Below are 23,310 nucleotides of genomic sequence, written 5' to 3'. Positions count from 1 at the left end.
CAGAATACAGAATCAAGAGGAGTAATTCCTAGGAAGGTCAGTATATAAATAGCCTTTGAAAAATGAGAGCCCAAGCACTGCACTAGCTTTGTAAGCAGTAAAGCCAAAATGGGAGGAAATGAACCCTGTACAAGAAAGGAACCGAGATAGAACAACAGGCTGGAAAAGCTTTACATCTTCAGCTCTTGGGTAAGCTTCACAAAAACAAAACAACAACAACAACAAAAGAAACTAATATGAGGGCAGGTTAGTGAGGGTCAGAGAAGAGTGGTTGTCCCCAGAGTTATCACACAGTTCTAGGATTTCCTCATCAATAAATTATGTTAACCACTCACAAATTTGGGCTGTAGGTTGCCCAAAATGGCTATATAAAAATGTTGCTTCCTTCATCAACAATATGATCATTACTCAAAGAGAAAGCCCATTAAAAAAGAGATTCCTAGAAAAAGGAGAAGAATCAAATAGTTCTAAGAAATATCACAACTCCCAAAAGCTTGAAAGCAGAAGAAAAGTTAGTAGATACGCTCAAGAAAAATATAAATCTTCCCCTCAAAAAAAATTCCATATGATTTGGTTGTCTGACATTTAAGAATGCATATTGAGTCCCTGAATCTAAGAAAAGAAAGTTCCAATGTAAGATGTTTGAAATGCAAGATATTAACTATCTCATATTTATCTGTATGAACATGAAGGGTATACATATATACGTATACACAAATCCAAATTCTTCTATCCCTTTATTGCTTAATGGAACAGAATAAGAGAAGAATCAAAAAGAAGATGAGTTCAAAGAAAAAATAACTTTTATAGCACTTTGTGCAAATAAGCACTTTTAGTACATCTCATTTGAGTCTCATAACTACCCTGTGAGGTAAATGAATAGAAATTGTTATCTCTATTTTGCTCAGAAGAGGATCCTGAAGCTCAGAGTTGTTAAGTGCCTTGCAAATCACATAATTGTCAGGTATCCTGGTTTCTTCTGATTCCAAGTCTGATCCTTTAATTCACTATGCCACACTGCCTCTCACTATAACAATAATGAATTTGCTTGCTTTATTCTCTTGGTTTTCTAAAGTGTATCAGAGGGCCAAAGCAAGAACCCACCAAAAAATATTATTATACCCTCGAAGAGAGGCACATTGTGAGTAGGAGTAAGCCATTTACAAACAAGGAATCCCCATTGCAGAAGCAGTGTAAAAAAGGTCATATAAAAGAAATGTATGACTAGAAAAAAAGGTACTACCTAGTAAAGCAGAGAGTGGCAATCAATGAACAGTCTATGTTCCACTGTGGACTTTCAGAATGTGGAATGTCAGAAGAATGTCAGGTAAATCCCCAGTCCACTGGCAGGAATGCCTGTCCCAAACACCAAAGAACATGAAGCATAGCACATGGGCAGGTGTGGATGGACTGAATATGTATCTTTGGGGAAAATATTCACATTAATGGGATCAAAGATACATTACACATAGGCTTTCCTACCATACCAAAGGCAAAAAACCTAAACGATGGAACTCTGCCATTCATCATCTCTTCACAAATTCTCAAAATCTCTCCAAGAACTTTTTTTATGCCTTTCCTTATTTAATGGCTTAGAATGGCACAAGATTTTTTGAAATACCCTATATATGGAAAGCATCTGCCCAAAGATAATGAGCTGATGAGATCACTGAAAGTGTAGAGAGAGAAAAGGGCCCAGAACCAAGCCTTGTGATAGGGAACATGCATGGTATGGCGAATAATCCAACAAAGGAGTCTGAGAAATGGTTAGATAAGTAGGAGGTGAACCAAAATAGAGTAGTATTACAAAAATCCAGAGGAAAGAGTGGTCAACAGTGTCAAAAAAAAGGTTAAAGAGGATGAGAATTGAGAAAAGCCCATCAGACCTGGCAATGAAGAGAGATCCCTGAGTAACCAAGCAAGATACTGAAGTAGAACAAAGTACTACTGTCTAATTCTCCCCTACTACTCAAAGACCTAAAAAATATACCACAGATTAAGTCTTTTTTTTTTAAACCCTTACCTTCCATCTTGGAATCAATACTGTGTACTGGCTCCAAGGCAGAAGAGTGGTAAGGGCTAGGCAATGGAGGTTAAGTGACTTGCCCAGGGTCATAGAGCTGGTGTGTCTGAGGCCAGATTTGTACCTAGGACCTCCTGTCTCTAGGTCTACCTCTCAAGCCACTGAGCTACCCAGCTGCCCCCTAGAAGATTAAGTCTTAATCAGAAAATAAAAGGAAAAATAATTCATGATGAGTCATTTCTTCAGACCAGGTAGCATAGGGAGATAGGCAAAGAGGACTGTAGAAATTGGGGTCAAGGTCAAGCCAGAGCATGGGGACCGAATGAGGGCCTGTCAGCAAGTGTATACTAGGGCAAGTAGAGGTCCCAGGGTAGGAACAGGAGTCAATTGGCAGCTCTATCACTCACTCACGATGCCGGGTCACAGATCCAGGGTGAATGAAAAGGGTAACTAGGGGTAGAAGTTGAGGGGAGGAAGTAGTTACAGAGTGAGAGAAGAGTTCTCACTATAATATAACTAAGTAGCAGCTGTGTGGCCCTGATCCCAGGAAGAAAGGGGGGGTTCCAGATTCAACTATTGGCCCAATCTGAAATCTGCAGTGAAATAACCAGATAAGGGAGTCCAGTCCAAAGGAAAAACTGCAGTTCTGTCACTCTGAACATATAGAACTTTCCAACTGGCTAGAATCTAGCTCAATCTAGTAGCAGTCTACTGGATCTCTAACCAGAAGAAAAACCAGTTGGGCTGCTCAAACTAGGGCCAAAAACTTGCAGAACTCAGACCAGAAGGGCTTTAAGTGCTCTGAAAGTTAGCACCTAGCTCTGAGATCTTGATATAATACAACACTCAATAACCGAAGAAAGTAGCAGCAGGACCCAAGAGCACACAAAACAGGACCAATCACAGATCAGCTAGTTCTTCCAGAATGCACAGCCGTAATATAAACTCCAAAGTCAAGAAGTAAGGCTAAAAGAATGAGCAAATGAAAATAGAATCCCTGTTATAGTATTGGGGCACTCAAGGCATAAATCTAAAAGAATGACTCTCAATCATCCACAAGCAGAACCACAAAGAAAAACACAGTTATAGTACAAGTTCAACTAGAATTCCTGGAAAAGATGAACCAAACCCTGATCATGATAATGATCCAAGACAAATCCAAAGGACCCATTATGAAAAATGCTATCTAATTCCAGATAGAGAACTGATGAACTGAGTGCAGATTGAAACATACTTTTAAATTTTTTTCTTTTTCTTGTATATTTCTTTGTTTTCTTTTGTAACATGGCTAACATGGAAATGTGTTTTGCATGTCTTACATGTATAATTGATATCAACTTGCTTGCCTTCTCAAGGAGGGGCATGGGGAAAGATAGGGGGAAAGAATTCTGGAACTCAACATTTTAAAAAAATGAATGTTAAGAGGGCAGCTGGGTAGCCCAGTGGATTGAGAGTCAGGCCCAGAGATGGGAGGTCCTGGGTTCAGACCTGGCCTCAGACGCTTCCCAGCTGTGTGACCCTGGACAAGTCACTTAACCCCCATTGCCTAGCCCTTACCACTCTTCTGCCTTGGAACCAATACACAGTATTGATTCCAAGATGGAAGGTAAGGGTTTTTGTTTTTTTTTTAACTGAATGTTAAAAAAAATTTACATGGAATTTGGAAATGCTTAATCAACTAAAAAATATATTTAAAAAACAAGAGATGAAGCAAGAGTTTTTAAAAGAGTTAAAAATATTTTTATAAATGAAATGAGAGCACTAAAGGAAACAATTAGGGAAAAATGAGAGCTATGAAAGAAAGGAGAGATAGAATTAATAGTGTGGCACAAGAAGATCAAAACTTTATCGAAGTAAGAGATTCCTTGAAAATTAGAATGGACCAAAGAGAATTTGATGAGATGATAAGAAATATTAAAACAAAGTCAAAAGAAGGAAAAAAAGAGAAATGTAAATGTATAATGTATCTCATATCAAAAACAACTAATCTAGAAAACAGATCAAGGGGAGAGAATTTTAGAATCATTGTACTACTTGAAAGTATGACTAAAAAACAAAAAAGAGCCTAGATATCATATTTCAAGAAATATATATTTTTAAACCTGCCTAACTATTACTTCTTTGAATAAGAAAATGAAAACTGAAAAAATATTCTGGCTATCTTCTGAGAAATTGAAAAAAACAAACAAAATAAAAACTCTTGGGAACATTAAAGACAAAATCAAGAGCTTCTAGGTCAAAGAAAAAATTGTTTCAAACTGAGAGAAAAATTAATTCAATTACTGAGGAGCCAAAGCCAGGATCACAGAAGATTTAGCAGTGGAGAATTTAGAAGATAATACTCCAAAAAGCAAAGGGCATAGGCCAGGGATGGTGAACCATTTAGGGACCCCCTGCCATACCCTACCCACCCCCAAACTGCATGGCCATGCCTGCCCTCATTGTATGCCATATCCTGCCTCTAATTGTTCTGCCCCAACTACGTGCAGTGCCCCACCCACCCCTGCATTCAAGGTCAGGGACAGACTCCTATCTGCCATTCCGGGGCCTGCATGTACCCATAGAGAGGTCTCTGTGTGCCATCTTTGGCACATGTGCCAAAGGTTTGCCATCACAGGTATAGGCTTATACCAAGAATAATTTACCCAGCAAAACTAAGTTTAATCCTATAGAAAGAAAAAAGACCCTTAATGAAACAGGGGACTTCCAAACATTCTTGATGAAAGGATCACTATACTCCAAATTTAGGAGTATAAGAAACATAAAAGGATAAATATGAGTAAGCCATCATAAGGGCCTAAGCAAGGAAAGGATTTCACCAGGAAGGATAGAAACTGAGAAGAAAGGTAGGGGAGGGGGCATCTGGGTAGCTCAGTGGATTGAGAGCCAGATCCAGAGATTGGAGGTCCCGGGTTTAAATCTGACCTCAGACACTTCCTAGCTGTGTGACCCTGGGCAAATCACTTGACCCCTATTGCCTAGCTCTTACCACTCTTCTGCCTTAGAACCAATACAAAGTATTGATTCTAAGACAGAAGGTCAGAGTTTAAAAAAAGAAAAGAAAAGAAAAGAAAAGAAAAGAAAAGAAAAGAAAAGAAAAAAGGTAGGGAAAGGGCAGCTGGATAACTCAGTGTGGATATACAGCCAGGCCTGGAGACTCTGGGGCAAGTCACTTAACCCCAATTGCCTATCCCTTATCACTTTTCTGCCTTGGAACTGATACTTGTATCTAAAGGTTAAAATAAAAAAAGATAATAGCATATGATAGTACTAAGGAAGGAATATTTAATGAGTTAATAATCTTTTAATTAGGAGTCCTGGCCATTTTTATAGATTGTAAGAAAGGAGTAAGTTGAGAAGGAAAGGGGGATGATTAGAGAGAAGAGGGGGAAGACTGTGGGGATAATATGCTAGAAAAGGTAATAGGAATGAAATGTCAAGGTTACATATAGAGGTGCTGGCCTTGACAAGAAGCCTTCATTAGAGCCTGGATTAAAGGAGAAAAGCAGGGATGATACAGGGTTAATAGAGAGCTCATGGTCTCTTGTCCTTATTTTCTCATTAAATAAACTAAGTGGTATAAGTAGACTAGGAAGAGAAGGGTTTGGAACTGCTTCTCTAGGGAATGATAGAAAAACAATTAGGGTGGAGCCAATGGATTAACTTGCTAGAGCAAAGGACCAGACAACACACAAATTTGGAGTGGATCAGTCAGCATGTTTAAATGACTTTGTCTGGCTCAGCTCAGCACCACAGAAGCAGGACCAAAAGAAGTTAATGGTGGGTTGAGATTTGGTAAAAGATGAACAGTGATAGGATAGGGGAGTAGGGGATTTAAGAATAAAGGAGGGGGAACCTAGGTTGCTCAGTGGATAGAGTACCAGAACTCGGAGTCAGGGAAACTTGGGTTCTTCACTTCCTAATCATATGATCCTGAACAAGTTACTTAACTCCAACTGCTTAGCCCTTTCCACTCTTCTGCCTTAGAACCCAATATTTAGTATTGATTCTAAGATAGAAAGTAAGAATTTTTTAAAAAAGAAAAAGAGGGCATCTGGGTAGCTCAGTGAATTGAGAGCTAGGACTAGTGATGGGAGGTCCTAGGTTCAAATCTGGCCTCAGACACTTCCTGTCTGACCCTAGGCAAGTCATTTGACCCCCATTGCCTAGTCCTTACTGCTCTTCTGCTTTGGAACCAATATGTGGTATTGATTCTAAGACAGAAGGTAAGGGTTTAAGAAAGAAAAAAAGCACAATTGTGCTATTTATTACCTGTTCCCCATCTAGTTTTTGCCTAAACCAATTGTTTGTGTCCCTGGTTCTAGAATGTTCTACTTCCTAAGCTCTAGCTTTTAAAATCCCTAATGTCTTTCAAGGCTTAACTTGAGTATTACCTCCTGCATCTTTTAGGCTCCCAGGTTTTAAGTGCTTAGATTAATTTTCCCTACTCTTCCATCATACAACAACATTCTTGGGAACCCACCTTTTCCCAGTCCAGAGGTTGCACCTGTAATCACGACTACAGAATCCTGGATATAGGCCTTCATTCGTATCCATTGTAGAAACCTGAAGAGACCGAAGATTCCCATGCAGCCAACCAGCAGGGGGATAATGGCAATGGAGGTGATATAATCCATCAGCTTCCCCTTCAGTACAATCCTCCTAGAAGTGTTAGGTACAAAAAACAAGAATTTTGTGGCAGTCTAAGTGAAATGAATCATCTCCTTCTTTCCCTCTGAGTAGTATCTCAGATCTCTCTATCAAACCTAAGCTCTGAGCCCCAGTAAATATTACCTCCTTCCCAAAATAGTATACTAGATATTTAGCTTCCCAAAAGCTCCTTTCCAACACTCTTTTTTTTTTTTAACCCTTATCTTCTGTCTTGGAATCAATACTGTGTATTGGCTCCAAGGCAGATGAGTGATAAGGGCTAGGCATGGGGCTAAGTGACTTGCCCAGGGCCACACAGCTAGGAAGTATCTGAGGCCATATTTGAACCTAAGACCTCCTGTCTCTAGGCCTAGCTCTCAATCCACTGAGCTACCTAGCTGACCTCCCTTTCCAGCACGCTTGTAAATATTGACTTCTTTTCCTTATGTTTTTTTCTTTTTATATATAATTTTCATTTATATATAAATATATAACATGTTATATATTTCTGTATACATTTTATATACAATCATATATAATCCCATACAATCAACACTGATGCTACCAAAGTTGCTTTATATTTGCATTATTGTATTAATATATGTTGTAGCACAGAACTGCAAAATACTATTTACCAAAGCAACTCCCTGGAGCTCAACCACAGATTTCTTTTCTTTCTTTATTGGGGGGGGGGGGGGTAGGAAAGTTCTAAATCTTTTACCAGTGTAGGGAACTCCAGTTACAGAAACTCCTTCTTCTCTCAACTAGTTCAGCAATGAACTTGGTCACATGGCTAGTATGTTTTAGAGGCCAGACCTAACTCCCAGGCTCGGCTCTTTAACCACCATGCTACCTTTCCTCTCACAGATTACTAGTTTTTAGAGGCAATGAGAAGATTTAGAGTAAGACTAAAGCAAGGGAGGCAGAACAGAGTTCTGTCTGGAAGTTGGAAGACCTTGAGTATCTTCTTAGATTAACCTCTAATGCATAATGTGACCATGGACACAAGCCCCCTTGTATCCCAATGTCCTCATTTTTTACCCCCTAAAAATCCTTCTCTTCTTTCTTATCATTTCTACAAACAGAAGATTGGCAAGGGCTAGGCAATCAAAGAATTCCTGCTCTCAAGAATTACATTCTGGGGGCAGCTGGGTAGCTCAGTGGATTGAGAGTCAGGTCTAGAGACAGGAGGTCCTAGGTTCAAATCTAACCTCAGACACTTCCTAGCTGTGTGACCCTGGGCAAATCACTTGACCCCTTTTGCCTAGCCCTTACCACTCTACACAGTATTGACTCCAAGACAGAAGGTAAGGGTTTAAAAAAAAAGAATTACATTCTTAGGAGACTATAAGCATGACTAAATACTTTTGTTTAGCCCACAGCACTCTATATCTTGTTTTTTAAAATCCTTATCTTTTTGTCTTAGAATTGGTATTGGTTTCAAGGCAGAAGAGTGGTAAGGAGTAGAAAATGGGGTTAAGTGACTTGCCCAGGGTCACATAACTAGGAAGTATTTGAGGCTACATTTGAACCCAGGCCCTCCCATCTCCAGCCTGGCCCTCTAACCTCTGGGTCACCTAAATGCCCTTGTATATCCCTAATAGGATTGAACATCCTTCCAATCAGATCAGTACACCCTTTGTCAATTGAGCCAGAAAAAAAAATAACACTGAAAGAAAATGACACTCTATCCTCTATAGTTTACTAGACTTCCATGACTGGAAACTTAATATTAACTATTAATTCAATAATCCCTGTCTAAAAGAGAAGCCAGATTTCCTGCACAGTTGGTCAGTCCAGTCAATAAGCATTTATGAAGTGCCTATTTATGATTCAGGCACAGTGTTATGGGTTGAAAATACAAAAAAGTACAAAACCAGTCCTTGCCCTCAAGGAGATTACATTCTAATGAGGAAGAAAAACATGCCAGCATAAATATACATATAACATATATAGTATAAATGGAAGATAATCTCTGACAATCTATTAGCAGTGGGCAACAGCCGGAAATGCTGCTCTTAGGAAGTGGAATTTGAGTTCTGTCTTTAGGAAAACCAGGAGGTAGAGATGAGGAGGAAGAACGTTCCAGGACAAAGGAGGAAAAACTTAGTAAGACTGGAAGGGTAAGAAAGGATCACATTATAAAAGGCTTTAAAAGTCCAAGAAAAGATGTTCTATTTGATCCTGGAGGCTACTGAAATAGTGTAAGCTTAAGGTGAATGTGATACTGCACCAGGGTGTTAGCAATATTAGAGGAGAGAGGGGGAATATTTGAGAGATGTTGCAAAGACAAAATTGACAAGTCTTGGCAAGATGAGGGCATGGGAAAGTGAGAAAAAGTGAGGAGTTAAGAATGACACCAAAGAGCCCAGACTAGAGACAGGAGGTCCTGGGTTCAAATCTGACCTCAGACACTCCCCAGCTGTGTGACCCTGGGCAAGTCACTTAACCTCCATTGCTTAACCCTTACCACTCTTCTGCCTTGGAGTCAATACACAGTATTAACTAACTCCAAGATAGAAGGTAAGGGTTTAAAAAAGAATGACACCAAAGTTACAAACTAGGGCAACTGGGAGGATGATTATTTCAACATTAATAGAAAAGTTCAGAAAAAAAGAAGCATGAAAAGATAATGAAAAAGAGAAGGGAGAGATAATGAGTTCTATTTTGGACATACTGAATTTGAGATGTATAAAGGACATCCATTTTGAGAGGCCTAATAGTCAGTTGGTGATATGAGACTAGAAGTCAGGAGAGAGGTTAGAGCAGGATAAATAGAACTGAGAATCATGTGCAAAGAGATGATAAATGAAACCATGAGAACTAATGAGATCACTAAACAAAACAGTGTAGAGAAGAGAGCCTAGGGCAGACCTTTGGGGAATAGATAGCTGTGATTAATGGATGTGACTTGGAGGAAGCTCCAGCAAAAGCATGGTAGTAAAAAATATCAAGCCTATAATATCTTGTAATACTGTTAGAAGAACACAGATGATCTAGTAAATGAAAACCATTTTTATTGCTTCTAAAATAAGATCAGAGCAAGGATCAGATCACATGCCAAAGGTCTAATCATTTCTTGCATGAAAGCAGTTGTATACAATCCTCATAGACTTCTGGACTGTCCTGACATGTTTTGAAGACTATTTCTGCTTTGTTTCCTGACAACAAAGAGATTTTACCTCTACAGTACCACTGAGTCAGGATCACGAGGAAACTGTCAGCTGGCTGACTGTCTCCTATAACCTAGAGAGACCTTTTAATTCCATAATCTTCATTTAATGTGGTTGATTATGCATAAGACATAATGAAAATTAAGGCTCTACCTAAATGTCAGGCCAAGTCTACAATGCCAATAAAAGGAATAAGGTCATAATTGCATCTGTCAATTGTAAGAATTAAATTTTAATGGTTGACTAAAGTATATGAAAATTATAAATAATATGGTAGTTGCCAATTCAAAGTCAAAATGACCTTTATTTCCCCCCCATTTGAATTAGTTTATTTAGTCAATTTAGAACATTATTCCTTGGTTACAATAGTCACATTATTTTCCTCCCTCCCCTCCACCCACCCTTCTGGCAGCCAATGTGCAATTTCATTGGGTATTACTTGTGTCCTTGATCAGAACCTATTTCCATTTGGTGTTTACACTAGGATGTTCATTTACGGTCTACATCCCCAACCATATCCCTTAGATCCATGTATTCAAGCAGTTGTTTTTCTTTGGTGTTTCTACTTCCACAGTTTTTCCTCTGAATGTGGATAGTGGTTTTTCTTGTAGATTCCTCCAGGTTGTTCAGGATCACTGCATTGCCACTAATGGAGAACTCCATTACCTTCGATTGTACCACAGTGTCTCAGTCTCTGTGTACAATGTTTTCCTGGTTCTGCTCTTCTCACTCTGCATCAATTCCTGGAGGTTGTTCCATTTCCTATGGAATTCCTCCACTTTATTATTCCTTTGAACACAATAGTATTCCATCACCAACAGATACCACAATTTGTTCAGCCATTCCCCAATTGAAGGGCATCCTTTCATTTTCCAATTTTTTGTCACCACAAAGAGAGCAACTATGAATAGTTTTGTACACTTCTTTTTCTTTATTATCTCTTTGGGGTACAAACCCAGCAATGCTATGGCTGGATCAAAAGGCAGACGGTCTTTTAATGCCCTTTGGACATAGTTCCAAATTGCCCCCAGAATGGTTGGATCAATTCACAACTCCACCAGCAATGCATTAATGTCCCAACTTTGCCACATCCCCTCCAGCATTCATTACTTTCCTTTGCTGTCATGTTAGTCTATCTGCTAGGTGTGAAGTGATACCTCAGAGTTGTTTTGATTTGCATTTCTCTGATTATAAGAGATTTAGAATACTTTTTCATGTGCTTATTAATAGTTTTGATTTCTTTAACTGAAAATTGCCTATTCATGTCCCTTGCCCATTTATCAATAGGAGAATTGCTTCATTTTTTTGTACAATTGGTTTAGTTCTTTATGAATTTGAATAATTAGACCGTTGTCAGTGGTTTTTGTAATGAAAATTGTTTCCCAATTTGTTGCTTCCCTTCTAATTTTGGATGCATTAGTTTTGTTTGTACAAAACCTTTTTAATTTGATGGAATCAAAATTATTGATTTTACATTTTGTGATTTTTTCTAGCTCTTGCTTGGTTTTAAAGTCTTTCCTTTCCCAAAGATCTGACAAGTATACTATTCTGTGTTCGCCTAATTTGCTTATAGTTTCCTTCTTTATATTCAGGTCAAAATGACCTTTAATAGCTTTTATTTACAAAAGAGTGAAAGTAGAGAAATACAAAAAGGGTAAAGAAGACATTAGCAGTGCTCACTCAGCCAGGACTTATTGACCTTCAACCAGAAATAAACTCTCTTCAGAAGACAGGAAGAGAAAGCCACCTATCCACTCACTCAAGTTCCCTCCAAGAGGCAGGTCAAGACAATGACTCAAGTTGAAGGTGATTCCTGAGGCTGACTTTCTTCCTTGAGCAGACCTTCTTGAAGCTGACTTCCCTCTTGAAGTTCAACTAGTTCTTGAATCGGACTTCCTTCTTAGAGTTGACTTTTTTTTAGCTCCATAAATTCAGGGCCTTTTATAGTGGCTTCATGTCCCTTCCCCTTTTCACAGGGGCCAATCACAGTTTCCAAATTGTCTAGCACTGCCCAGGGGCCAGTGTTTGTGGGAACCAGTTCTCATCTGGAGGGGTGAATACTCATCAAAAGGGTTCACAGATTCCTGGCTGATTTGAGTTTCTGAGGGTGTGAATTCTCTAAGTGGTATCAGTGCTCCTCCACCTAATTCAAGTTTTTGTTGATTCAATCAAAAGGTAGACAAAGGAGAGTTAATCCTGTCTTCACAATCTAGTGAGGTACTAAATAGGGGTACTTTTAAGTTATTGTTAACCAAAGTGTTAACTCCAACAAGGCAAAGAGAATAAAGGATTCCCTTTCACAAGCGTAAACTCAAAGAGAACAAAGAATTCTCTTTTACACAATTACATGATTTGAATATTTAACTACATATATAATTTCTGCCATGCCTAACAAAATCCATTTAGGAATTTCACCCAAATCAAAATAAACAATTTGTTATTTTCAGGCATATCTAATTCTTCATGATACTCATTTGGGTTTTCTTGGCAAAGAGATTTGGAGAGATTTGCTATTTCTTCTTCTAACTCATTTAATAGATGAAGAAACTGAGGCAAACAGGATTAAGTGATTTGCCCAGGGAAGTGTCTAGGGCCAAATTTGAATACATGAAGATGAGTCTTCCTGACTTCAGGCCTTCCACTCTATCTACTGTACTGTCTAATATTCATAGGTAATAAATCATTCTCTTCCATCAATATTCACCTCCTGCAGAATGAATATATTTTGCTTTCACTCTTTATCTTGCCAAACCTAGGCTTGGGTACACTAAGAATGAAAATTATTTCCAAAGTACAGAGCCTTTTACCCTATTTATGGCTTAGCATTCTCTAGAAAACACAGACCAGATGACCATGGTATAAAGGCAGGGTAGCCCCTGACCTACTTTTACAGCTTCTAGGGATATTCCTGAGATCCAAGGATCTTTCCTTAAGAGTTCAGCTAGTATTGATGGGTCAATGGGGTCCATTCCTCTGAAGAGTGGCTGTGTGTGTGTGTGTTTGTTGAGAATGAGAGTGAGAGAGTGAGAGAGAGAGAGAGAGAGAGAGAGAGAGAGAGAGAGAGAGAGAGAGAGAGAGAGAGAGAGAGAGAGAGAGAGAGAGAGAACCCATTTTCTGAGTAAGCTGTGTTATTTAAGACAGCTTCATTCAATGCCCATTAGTTCAATCAACTAAGAAAGAGTATGGGCAAACCTTAGAGAACTATGATTTTACATTTATTTTTACTTCTTTCACAAAATAACATTGAGGGATAGATGACAGGATGTAGGAAGACATAAGATAAGATTAAGAGAAGAAAAACAAAACACATCTCCAACAGTTCTCTCTTTGTGACTTCTTTCTGTATTCTCTGATTGGATTAATTCTGGTCTTTTCCCTAGAGGTACAGCAATCCAAAGCAGCTTCAGTAAGCCCAGTCTGCCTTGAGTCAACATTAGAATTACCCTAGGTCCAGGTTGATTCTGAATCTATGATACACATGCTGGAGCATACTGGAGGGAGCTGCTCACTTCCCCGCTCTAAGCACACCTGAGGATATTTCTTTCACCATCCACCCCTCTGCCCTGAAGCCCAATGGGAGTGCTTCTTCCTCCCTTCCCTGTCTGGGGTAAGGTGGGGGACTTTTGGGCACTCAGTTTCTAAAAGGTTTGCCAACACTTTCTTAGGCCCTGAATCTCACAGGCCAACCTAGGACCAAACTTTTTTTGGTCCTCTGTTCTCTCTCCCAAGATACCCTCAGACCACAGCTGCTAATTCTTTTTTCAGTTCACACTGACAAAACTGGAGTTGACCAAAATCAAACAGAACTCCAAAGTAGAGAACATGCTGTAAGCAACCTGTCATTCATTTGGCTGCATTCTTCTCAATGCTGGTTACCCACTCATGAGGGTGGAAACCTCAGAACACCTTAAAAAATGCTTTGGAATAGAAATTGTCCTATAAACAGAAAAACTAGGCCAAGAAGGCTGGAAGAGATGAACTCTCAAGTATTGTTCCCCCACTGTTTCACACATCTAGGAGAGATAGTTTAAAACGAGTCATTTAAGTATGGTTCTACTAGAAGAAGAATCCTATGATTTTCATCTTTTATATACGGAGGATACTGAGAATCCAACTAAAGCCCAAATAGCAAGACATAAAATGGATAAAAGAAAGAGAAACTACAAACCATCTTATAAATTTCCAAATCCAAGGAAGAACTTTCTGGGATTCCATAAGCACCTGAAACAATACTTTATTCCAATCTGGATCTCCTGGAACTGGAGGACATTTTGCCTCAAGTAAACATGGTGCTTGGTTAACATAATCCATTTGTCATCCTATAAGCTATATTTCTATGGAGAGAGTAGATTCCTGCATTCAATCAAGTGTATTGTTAAGGATTTAGAATGAAAAATGAATTTAAAATCAGTTATGGATCTGTTCCAGCAGCCCAGGGAACAAATTATGAGGGGGAAAAAAAACATATTTAGTAGCCAAACCAAAGTGTGCTATATATATTTAGAAGAATCAAGTTCAATCTCAGATGAACTCTCCTATTCATTTGAAGCAAGGAGTTTCACAGTGATAATCACTTATGTTCCAAGGGAGTCCCTTCAGGGGCTCAAAGATCCATCTTATTTCTACTCCCCTACTAGAAATATAAACAGCAGCAATGAGAGAATTAGCCAGAAAAGAGGACATGTTATTTGATCTCTTCTATTTACTCAGCAATTGGGGGATATGAAACTAAAGCTTCCATTTCAAATGATGTAAAAAATCTCCCTCACACCTCTTAGACTCCCCAAACTCAGCCCACCAAAGCAGTCAGCAATTTTCTCCTCAACTTTCAATCTTAAGAGTTACCTAGAACACTGAAATGGCTAAGTGATTTACTCTTGTTCTCAGAAAATGTGTCAGATGCAGGACTTGAATCCAGGGCATTCTAGCTCTGAAGTTAGCTCTCTACTACCCACCTCCACCACACATGTTGACATATTACCATTTCCCATTCTCAGTAGTCAGGACTGAATTGTTAAGTTAATTCATTCTTTCTTTGAAGGTACCATCTTCCATCAAAAAATTCAAAAAGGAGGGGGAGCTAGGTAGTAGCACAGTGGACAGAATGCTAGATTTGGAGTCAGGAGGACCTAGGTTCAAATCTGGCCTTAGATACTTCACTTTCTAGCTTTGGATCCTGGGCAAGTCATTTACTCCAAATGCCTAAACCCTTAGTACTCTTGTTTTAGAAATGATACTGTGAATTTTAGATTTTCTCCACCCTGATTAGTCTTTAAAATCCTAGCAACCAGGAATGTATACACCCCTACTTAAGGACAGACATGTTCTAGCAAGTGACAAATAAGAAACAACTGACAGACCCCCTGGGCTGTCCTAAGTCAAGCTTAAGCTACTATTGGTACATGTGAGATGCAGGAAGTGATGTAAAGACCGGTCTATATATTTCATGTCACTTCCTCTCTCTGGGCTCTCTCTTGCGGAGACATGGCTCTCTCTCTCTGGCTTGTGTGGCTCGTGGAAGTGTGCTGGGCATCTTGGCGGTTTGGGGGTTGCAGCTTGCCAGTGACATGATTGGAAAAGCTCTGTAGCGTGGGTTACTTGAGGCGTCTTCCTTGAGCGACCTGGGTGAGTGGTTGGGCTGATTCCTCCTTTCCTTTACCTCCTAAAGCACTATCCTCTTAGGAGGCCTCTCATCTTGCAGTCGACCTCATGGCTGGAAGCCGAGCTAGTTTTAATCTTCTGAGGAGGCCTTGTGGCTGAGTTCTCTGAACTAGCTTAGGCTAGGCCAGAGAAAACGTGTACCCTTTTTTCTCTCTTCTTCTTACTTCCTTCCCTCTATTGTAATTAAACCACCATAAAAATCCCAAACTGACTTGAGTATTTTATTGGGATTGAATTAATCCCTGGCAACCACTAGTATAATATATTCAGTCAATAACCCCTAATTTTACCCCTTACAATACTAAGACATAAGGTAAGAGTTTAGGTTAAAAAAATTCAAAAGGGAAAGTAACACAAAACAATTGTTTCTTGGCTGGCATACATCTCAACCTAGAGAGAGAAAAAATGTCCTGTTTAAAGTACTAAAAATAGAAAAGATGCATTTTTAGCTTTTATTTGGGGGATAAGACCTATAAAAGAATTTCTTTACATAAATAATACTTATTAACTATAACAGTAAACTAAGTTCATAATGTTTGAAGCCCACAGCTAATAACTAGTTAGGATTTCAGAAACCTAATCTTTGTATAATGTTCTGTTCACTAATCTGTAACAATGCTGAAAGCATCAAATGGGGGGCAGGGGGAATACCTTGCTCAAATGACTTCCATATTTAAGGATCAGCATGTAGAAATGAAGGGGGGAACATGTAATAGTATCTTTTGGATCATAGTGGGAAGTAGAGTCATAGAGAGAAAGCGCTATTAGGTCTGGAAAATAAGGAATGAATCATCCTTAAGTACCAAGTAACAGACAACTACAGCTATAAATAAATACATGGTGCCCTACATATAACTTATTTCTGTATGAACACAATTAAATTTTACTATTTCTTGGGGAAATGGCATTAAAGTCTATTTTGATATGGCTGGTACATTTTAAATGGCTAAACTTTTGAGATATCATTAGTACATTAAGCCTATTTTAAACTTTATCAACTACAAAATAGAACCAGAACTACCCAACTTTTCAGAATTTAAAGTAAAGATGGAAGAGTCTCTTCAAATTAACCACTAGCACTTAGCTTCAGACTCATTCTGAGAGATAAGGAAATATCACTATTCACTTGGAATTCAATTACTCTAAGTTTCCAAATGATTCCCAGGACAATAAATAAGAAATGAAACACTATGTTGTAGCTGATCCACTGCATCTAGGGGATAGTCATTATTCCTTCTAACCCTCCTTCTTCCTTGTCAGCAAGAACTTTGTGTTATATCTCACAGGCAGAATTTTCCTTTAGAATTCTTTTCTTTTCCCTTAGCAGTTTTTAAAAGCCAAAAAACAGAAAAGAAAAAAGACCCATCACCATCATCCCAAAATTTCAATTCGCTGACATTGGTTACTGGACTTTGTTCAAATATGACACAGAAATTAAACCCACTCATTAAGTTAAATACCCTCTTCTGAGAATAAAAACATTGCTATTTTCTAAGAGAAGGTATATTAAAATCTTTTAAAGGTCAGAAATAGTTTCAGGGCAGTCAAAAAGCCTGGACAACAAAGAAATTCACAAAGTCACCCACAGCATTATCAGGTTATAGGGCAAAGAAAGATTCCAATTGGAAGTAACACTAAAATCATGAGGCAAGGAGTGGCCCAATATCTTAAAAAGCAATTAAAGATTCCTTTTCTGAAAATACATACACACCCCATTCTAATTTTATAATCAACTACTGTACTAGCTAAAACAGCTAGTCTACTTAAGGTAACAAATGGCAAATAAAAATCTTTTTTTCATAAAGTAGGAATCTTAGTTAAAAGGAAAGCAAAATCTCCCTTTTTGTGACTCTGGTCAACAGCAGAATAGTGTCCTCAATCAGCTCTAGTCTTTGGATTGAAGAAAGTATAATATCCTACCTTTGAGAATAGTTCCCTTGCCAGCAGTGGGTCCTAATGCCAGTGTCTTTCCTGGGACTCCTGACACAAGGGCAGACAAATTGGGAAATGGCAAGGTACCAGACACATGCTCCACAGCCAGCAGTCACTGCTCAGGATTACTGAGAACAGTTTTCCAGGAAAGCAATATGCAAGCTTCTTCCGTGCCCTTTAGAAGAACACAGTCCATTGTCCTCCCCTCCCACCAACCCTAGCTTAAAAAAAAAAAAAAGTTGTAAACCCATTTGAAGTTAAAAGAATAATGATTTCTAACTAAATAACAAGTACCCAATACCAAAAAGAATGGATATTTCATGCACATTTCAAATGAGTAACATTCGCTGATAAAGCACTGACAACAAGTGGAACAGCAATCACAGAATTAGAACTAAAGGAGTCACAGGACATAAAGGGAGATCTAAAATATACTACACACAATCCCAAAAGCTTTAGGCTGATAATGGCCTCAATGACCAAAGGGACCTGGGAAAGAGTATGCATCTCCATGGTTTTCCTGATTACAGGGCCGGATTCTGATTCAGAATTATGTAATAATAACTAGCATTTATACTATATAGCACTTTAAGGGTTGCAAAATGATTTACATAAATTAACTCACTTAATTCTCACAATGATGCCCAGAGGTAGGTGCTATTATTATCATTTTTCATTTTATAGATAAAGAAGCTAAGGTTTGGAGAAGTCAGGTAACATTTACCCAGGATCACACAACTAGTAAGTTTGAGGTAGAATTCAAATTAGCATAAGGAACAGTAACTAACTCCTAACTCCAGAGCCAGTGCTCTTTCTACTGTGCTGAATTTCCTTCTAGATAAATATTTGGATCACAATTATCTCTTAAAGAATCAGAATACTGAAGTATATTTTAGATCTCCCTTTATGTCCTGTGACTCCTCTAGTTCTAATTCTGTGATTGCTGTTCCACTTGTTGTCAGTGCTTTATCAGCGAATGTTACTCATTTGAAATGTGCGTGAAATATCCATTCTTTTTGGTATTGGGTACTTGTTATCTAGTTAGAAATCATTATTCTTTTAACTTCAAATGTGTTTACAACTTTTTTTTTTTTTAAGCTAGGGTTGGTGGGAGGGGAGGACAATGGACTGTGTTCTTCTAAAGGGCACAGAAGAAGCTTGCATATTGCTTTCCTGGAAAACTGTTCTCATGTAGCTCACGCAGTTTGTGCTGTAATTCCTGTATATAGGAAGCAATAGTAGTATCTCCCCCTAATAGCGATGTATAAGCCGGGGAGAAAGGCTTAGCCTGTAATGACTCCCTCTATCGGAATCAATACGTGCTGGCAGGCCAAAGCGAGGAATAATTTCTTTTAAAAGCACCTTAGCAACAAAAGCTGCTGTGGCTCGGGCTGTAGGAAATGCTTCCGGCCATCTGGTCAGTTGGTCTACTATGACCAAACAAAATTATTCCTCGTTTTGGCCTGCCAGCACGTTTTGACTCCGATAGAGGGAGTCATTTTACCGATTCTGTCTTAAACAAAATATATTCTTGCTTGGGGATAACTCCAAAATTCCATGTTCCATATTACCCCCAGAGCTCAGGCCAAGTGGAGAGGATGAATAAGGAACTTAAGACTATGATTGGCAAATTATGAACTAAGACCCATTTAAAATGGCCTGAAATTCTCCCTTTGGCCCTATTTTATCTTAGAAGCAGGCCTAGAGGAGACCTACACATCTCACCATTTGAGATGCTTTTTGGACATCCGCCTGTACAGGCTAAGCCTTTCTCCCCAGCTTATACATGACTATTAGGGGGAGATACTACTATTGCTTCCTATATACAGGAATTACAGCACAAACTGCGTGAGCTACATGAATCCAGAGCTGCAGTACAAGCCGGACCACTAGACTTCTCACTTCATGACCTGAACCCAGGAGACAATGTGTATATAAAGAACTTCCAGCATACGGGAGCAACCCAGCCTTCATGGGAAGGACCATTCCAAATACTGTTAACTACTCCAACATCTATAAAGGTTGGAGAAAAGGACTCTTGGATTCACTGCTCTCATGTAAAGAGAGCATCTTCGGTTGAGACTGATTGACTGTATCCTATACATGCATTGGAGATAACTACCCATTGACAAGTGGAACTGTTTTATTCTGCTTTTGACACATTGAATTCCTAAATTTAATTTTTTTTCTTTTTTCCTTTTTTCTCTTTTCCTTATTTTATTATTATTCTTTTTTACAATATTTTATTTTTTCCCTTTTTCTCATTTCTATGTACTTAAGGTACATACAATCAATATTAATTTTTATTCTACAATAATATTAGTTTAAATATATACACTTGCTATTATTATTAATACGCACCCAAACAGCTTTAGACTATGGGAACCTGCCATTTATTGATAATTGTTGTGGGACTATGATTAATGTTTGTGTCTGATTCTAGGAATGGGATCAAAAAAGGAGCACAGAGATAACCTGGATAATGCCAAAAGAGCTCACAGGTCTAAAAATCAAAGACCAATCCAGGTAGGATTAATGCATTTTCTAAGCCAATACTAAGGACTTGAACCTAGTGTGAGACTCGGGGTTGCGACACTTGACAGACGTTAAGATGTAGGCCTTCCTTGTATCCACACTCTTCGTGAAAATACCTACAGACAAGTACCAAAGGTTGGCTACCATCCTGGCTCCATCCATCCCTGAGAACGAAGGTAAAATCAGACAAGGGAATGACACTTCCCTAGATATAAAATAAAAATCTGGTCCTTTTTTTTCTTTCTCTCCTATAGTATGACAACTTCCTGTAGCCTTGGCTGCAAATGGGTAAGTAAAATTTGCTGCATTCTGTCCTACAGACTTGTGGGATTAGAAATTACTTAACTGGACCCTAATACAGGGGCCTGTAAAAAAAAATTTTTTTTTTAATTCTTGCTTTCTCAAATTTTGTATACATAGATTTTTTTGATTTTTTGATACTGATTTTGAATTCTTCTTTAATATATATATATATATATAATGTGTGTATATATATATATAAAGGGTCTATATTTTTCCTTTAATTTTTTCCCTTTTTCTTCTTTTGATTTTTTTAAATTTTATTTTCATTTTGTTTTGTTTTTCTTTTGGATTAACTCACACACCCCCACAACTAAAACTTGCATCCTCAGCTGGACTCAGTGTTTTTTCAACACTTTCTTCAGGGGGGATTGTATTTCATCAAATCCAAGATTTAAATTTTGTTCGGGATAAATCTTCAGAGAAGAAGCTTGCTAACTAACTGAATCCAGAGAATGAACTGTTTGCAGAAAGATATCTAAACCTTTTCACTACAGGAAGATCCAGAATGAACCTTGGGGTGTGGTTGATTGAACATTTTTTGAATGTACACTCTTATGCCAAAGGGGACTGCCCCCTAATTGGCTTTTGTCAATGCACCCAGCAAAACATTGGTTTGCTGTCTTTCTCTCTCCTCTATTTCCCCATATTTACAACTATTATAGTTTTCCTCTTAGTGGGTAAAAATTTTGTATACACTTACAGTTAGAAACTTTTGGGGTGCAGTAGGCTTATGTTTAGTGATCAATTGGGGAGACTAGTCCCCCAATCATCATCAGGGGGGATTGTGAATTTTAAAAGTCTCCATCTTGGTATAGCACCCAAAAAAATTGTGCACACCCACACTACATGGGCATGTGCTAGTCAATGACAAATCAGAAATAACTAACTGCCCACCTGGGCTGTCCTAAGCCAAGCTAGAGCCAACCATTGGCACTTGTGAGGCACAGGAAGTGAGGTAGGGAACAGCCTCTGGAATTCGCTCACTTCCTGTGGAGAGAGCTAGACGGGAGTTTGTATTAGAAGCTTGGACAGGGAGGACACCCGCAGACAGCTTTCCTTCAAATCGGTCACGTGAGTTAAGGACTGATTCTTTCTACCTTGGCCTTGGGCCTAAAACTCCCTCTGCCTTGGTCAGAGGGTGAGTAGCCCTTTTCCCTTTTCCCTTTTCTCCTCTCTCCTTCTCTCCCTCTCCTTTCCCTACTCCCATTGTGATTAAACCTCCATAAACTCTATTCTGACTTGAGTGTTTCATTTTAGGAATTTCATAAGTAAATTCCTTGGTGGCCATTGTTCAATATTACAACAATCTTAAAAAGGTGAAATTTTCATTATTACAGAATGTGAATGTATGGGAGTCAACACTGGCATCAAGATGCCCTGCCCTTTCAACCAAGGGATCCTATCAGCTAATAGTGGCTGCATGGTGTAACATAGCTGGTGTGGTGGTCAAGGATTGATGAAGTACTTCTATATTGAACAGCTCTGGTCAGGATGAGGTTCTCCTATGGTCTGACAAGAAACTCCCCCAGAGACTTTGAGCTATGATGCCACTGTGTTAACTGTCCCTTACATGGTGTCAGCTCAGGTTAAGCCATTTTCTATCTTTGCAGACAGAACTGTTTTTAGCACTGGCTGCTATGTTTCTTCCTTTTTTAAACCCATACCTTTCTTCTTAGAATCCATACTGTGTATTGGTTCCAAGGCAGAAGATTGATAAGGGTCAAGCAATGGGGGTTAAGTGATCTGCCCAAGGTAACACATGTAGGAAGTGCCTGAGGTCACATTTGAACCCAGGATCTCCCATCTCTGAGCCTGGCTCCCAATCCATTGAGTCACCTTGTTGCCTCAGGCTGCTATATTTCTAATTGACAATGAAGGCAACCTCTTCTTTTTTTTTTTCCCCTCTTCCCCCATAAGCTTCCTGCCTATTTCTTTTTTTGCTACTAGATAAAGTTAATAATGATGATAAAAGCTAGCATTTATATAGTACTTTAATTTCCTAAATGCTTTACAGAAATCTTGTTTGATCATCACAACAATCCTGGGAGACAGGTACTATTATTACCCACATATTCAAAGATGAGGAATGCTAAGGAAGCTCAGCACTACAAACCTGGTAAGCATCTGAGGCTGGATTGAAGTCAGGTCCTCAGGACCATTCCTCTGGACTACTATAGTTTTAAGCTAAAAGCCTGACATTATGGGGCAGGAGAGAAAATATTACCATTTGAGTTCTCCTGGGTTCTTCTATCTCCTTCCCTTATTCATTGTCATAAATGGAGACCTGTCCCTAATTAAATTAATGTTCCTATCATTCACATTAAATGTTAGGGATAATCCACGGAATTCATTTTTTCTTTTTTCTTCTATTGCTCTCGTCCTAGAAAATTGTTTTTTTTTTAAGGTTATTTAATGCTTTGTTATGCTTAGGTTATGCTGGTAATTTTGAATTTAAACTGGTTCTTAAAATAAACTTTATTTACTTTTCTGAAAAGCTGGCTAGAATTTTGCCATTTTCCCTCACAACCCCTCCTCTCCCCGGAATTTGTTGGATTTCTTGGTATAATTGTAATTGTGTTCCTTCCCTATCAGGGCAGTTTGTAAAATATGTTTAGCCTTTATTTATTAGTTTCTTGGATTCTGATTTGTGGTTTGGTGTCCCCACCCTTTCCTTGAAAGGGATTTTGACCTCCTTACTTTGGAAATTCTATTTCATTCTGCTCCTTTTCCCATAGTGGGCAGATTACTTTTATCCTGTGACTACTGAATACATTTTTTAAACTTTTCTTGATTTTCAATTATATTTTTTGACATAGTTTTGTTCCATTTCTTAGTTACATAGTAGAATTATTTTTACCAGTGATTATTTCAGGAAAGCCCTTTTTAGTCCTAATTTTCTTTTCAAAGATGTGATAGTCTTCTAGATGAAGTTGGCTTCCATAATTTATCGGCCACTAACATGGAAATATTGTTATATAAAACATCTATGGATGAATTTTGTTTATATTCTTTGCAGTGATGAGCATATTTTTG

General features: G+C 38.5%; 1 protein-coding gene across 7 annotated transcripts in view; it reads right to left on the bottom strand.

Moving 5' to 3' along the window:
• Positions 1–23,310, bottom strand: part of DHRS7B (dehydrogenase/reductase 7B) — a 78,710-nt gene that overhangs the window by 23,513 nt on the left and 31,887 nt on the right. For 6 of the 7 annotated variants that reach the window (XM_007498466.3, XM_056806421.1, XM_056806424.1 and 3 more), the window contains one exon: positions 6,507–6,685. In XM_007498466.3, the coding sequence (XP_007498528.1) occupies positions 6,507–6,685 (179 nt within the window). Of the gene's footprint in view, positions 1–6,506; positions 6,686–17,427; positions 17,552–23,310 lie in introns of those variants that run through there. The other variant, XM_007498471.3, reaches the window with a different exon arrangement.

Source organism: Monodelphis domestica, chromosome 7 (genome assembly GCF_027887165.1).
Source record: "Monodelphis domestica isolate mMonDom1 chromosome 7, mMonDom1.pri, whole genome shotgun sequence".
Classification (NCBI taxonomy): Eukaryota; Metazoa; Chordata; class Mammalia; order Didelphimorphia; family Didelphidae; genus Monodelphis; species Monodelphis domestica.
Note: the sequence above shows the minus strand (reverse complement) of the source record. Positions and strands in the feature narration are given on the sequence as shown.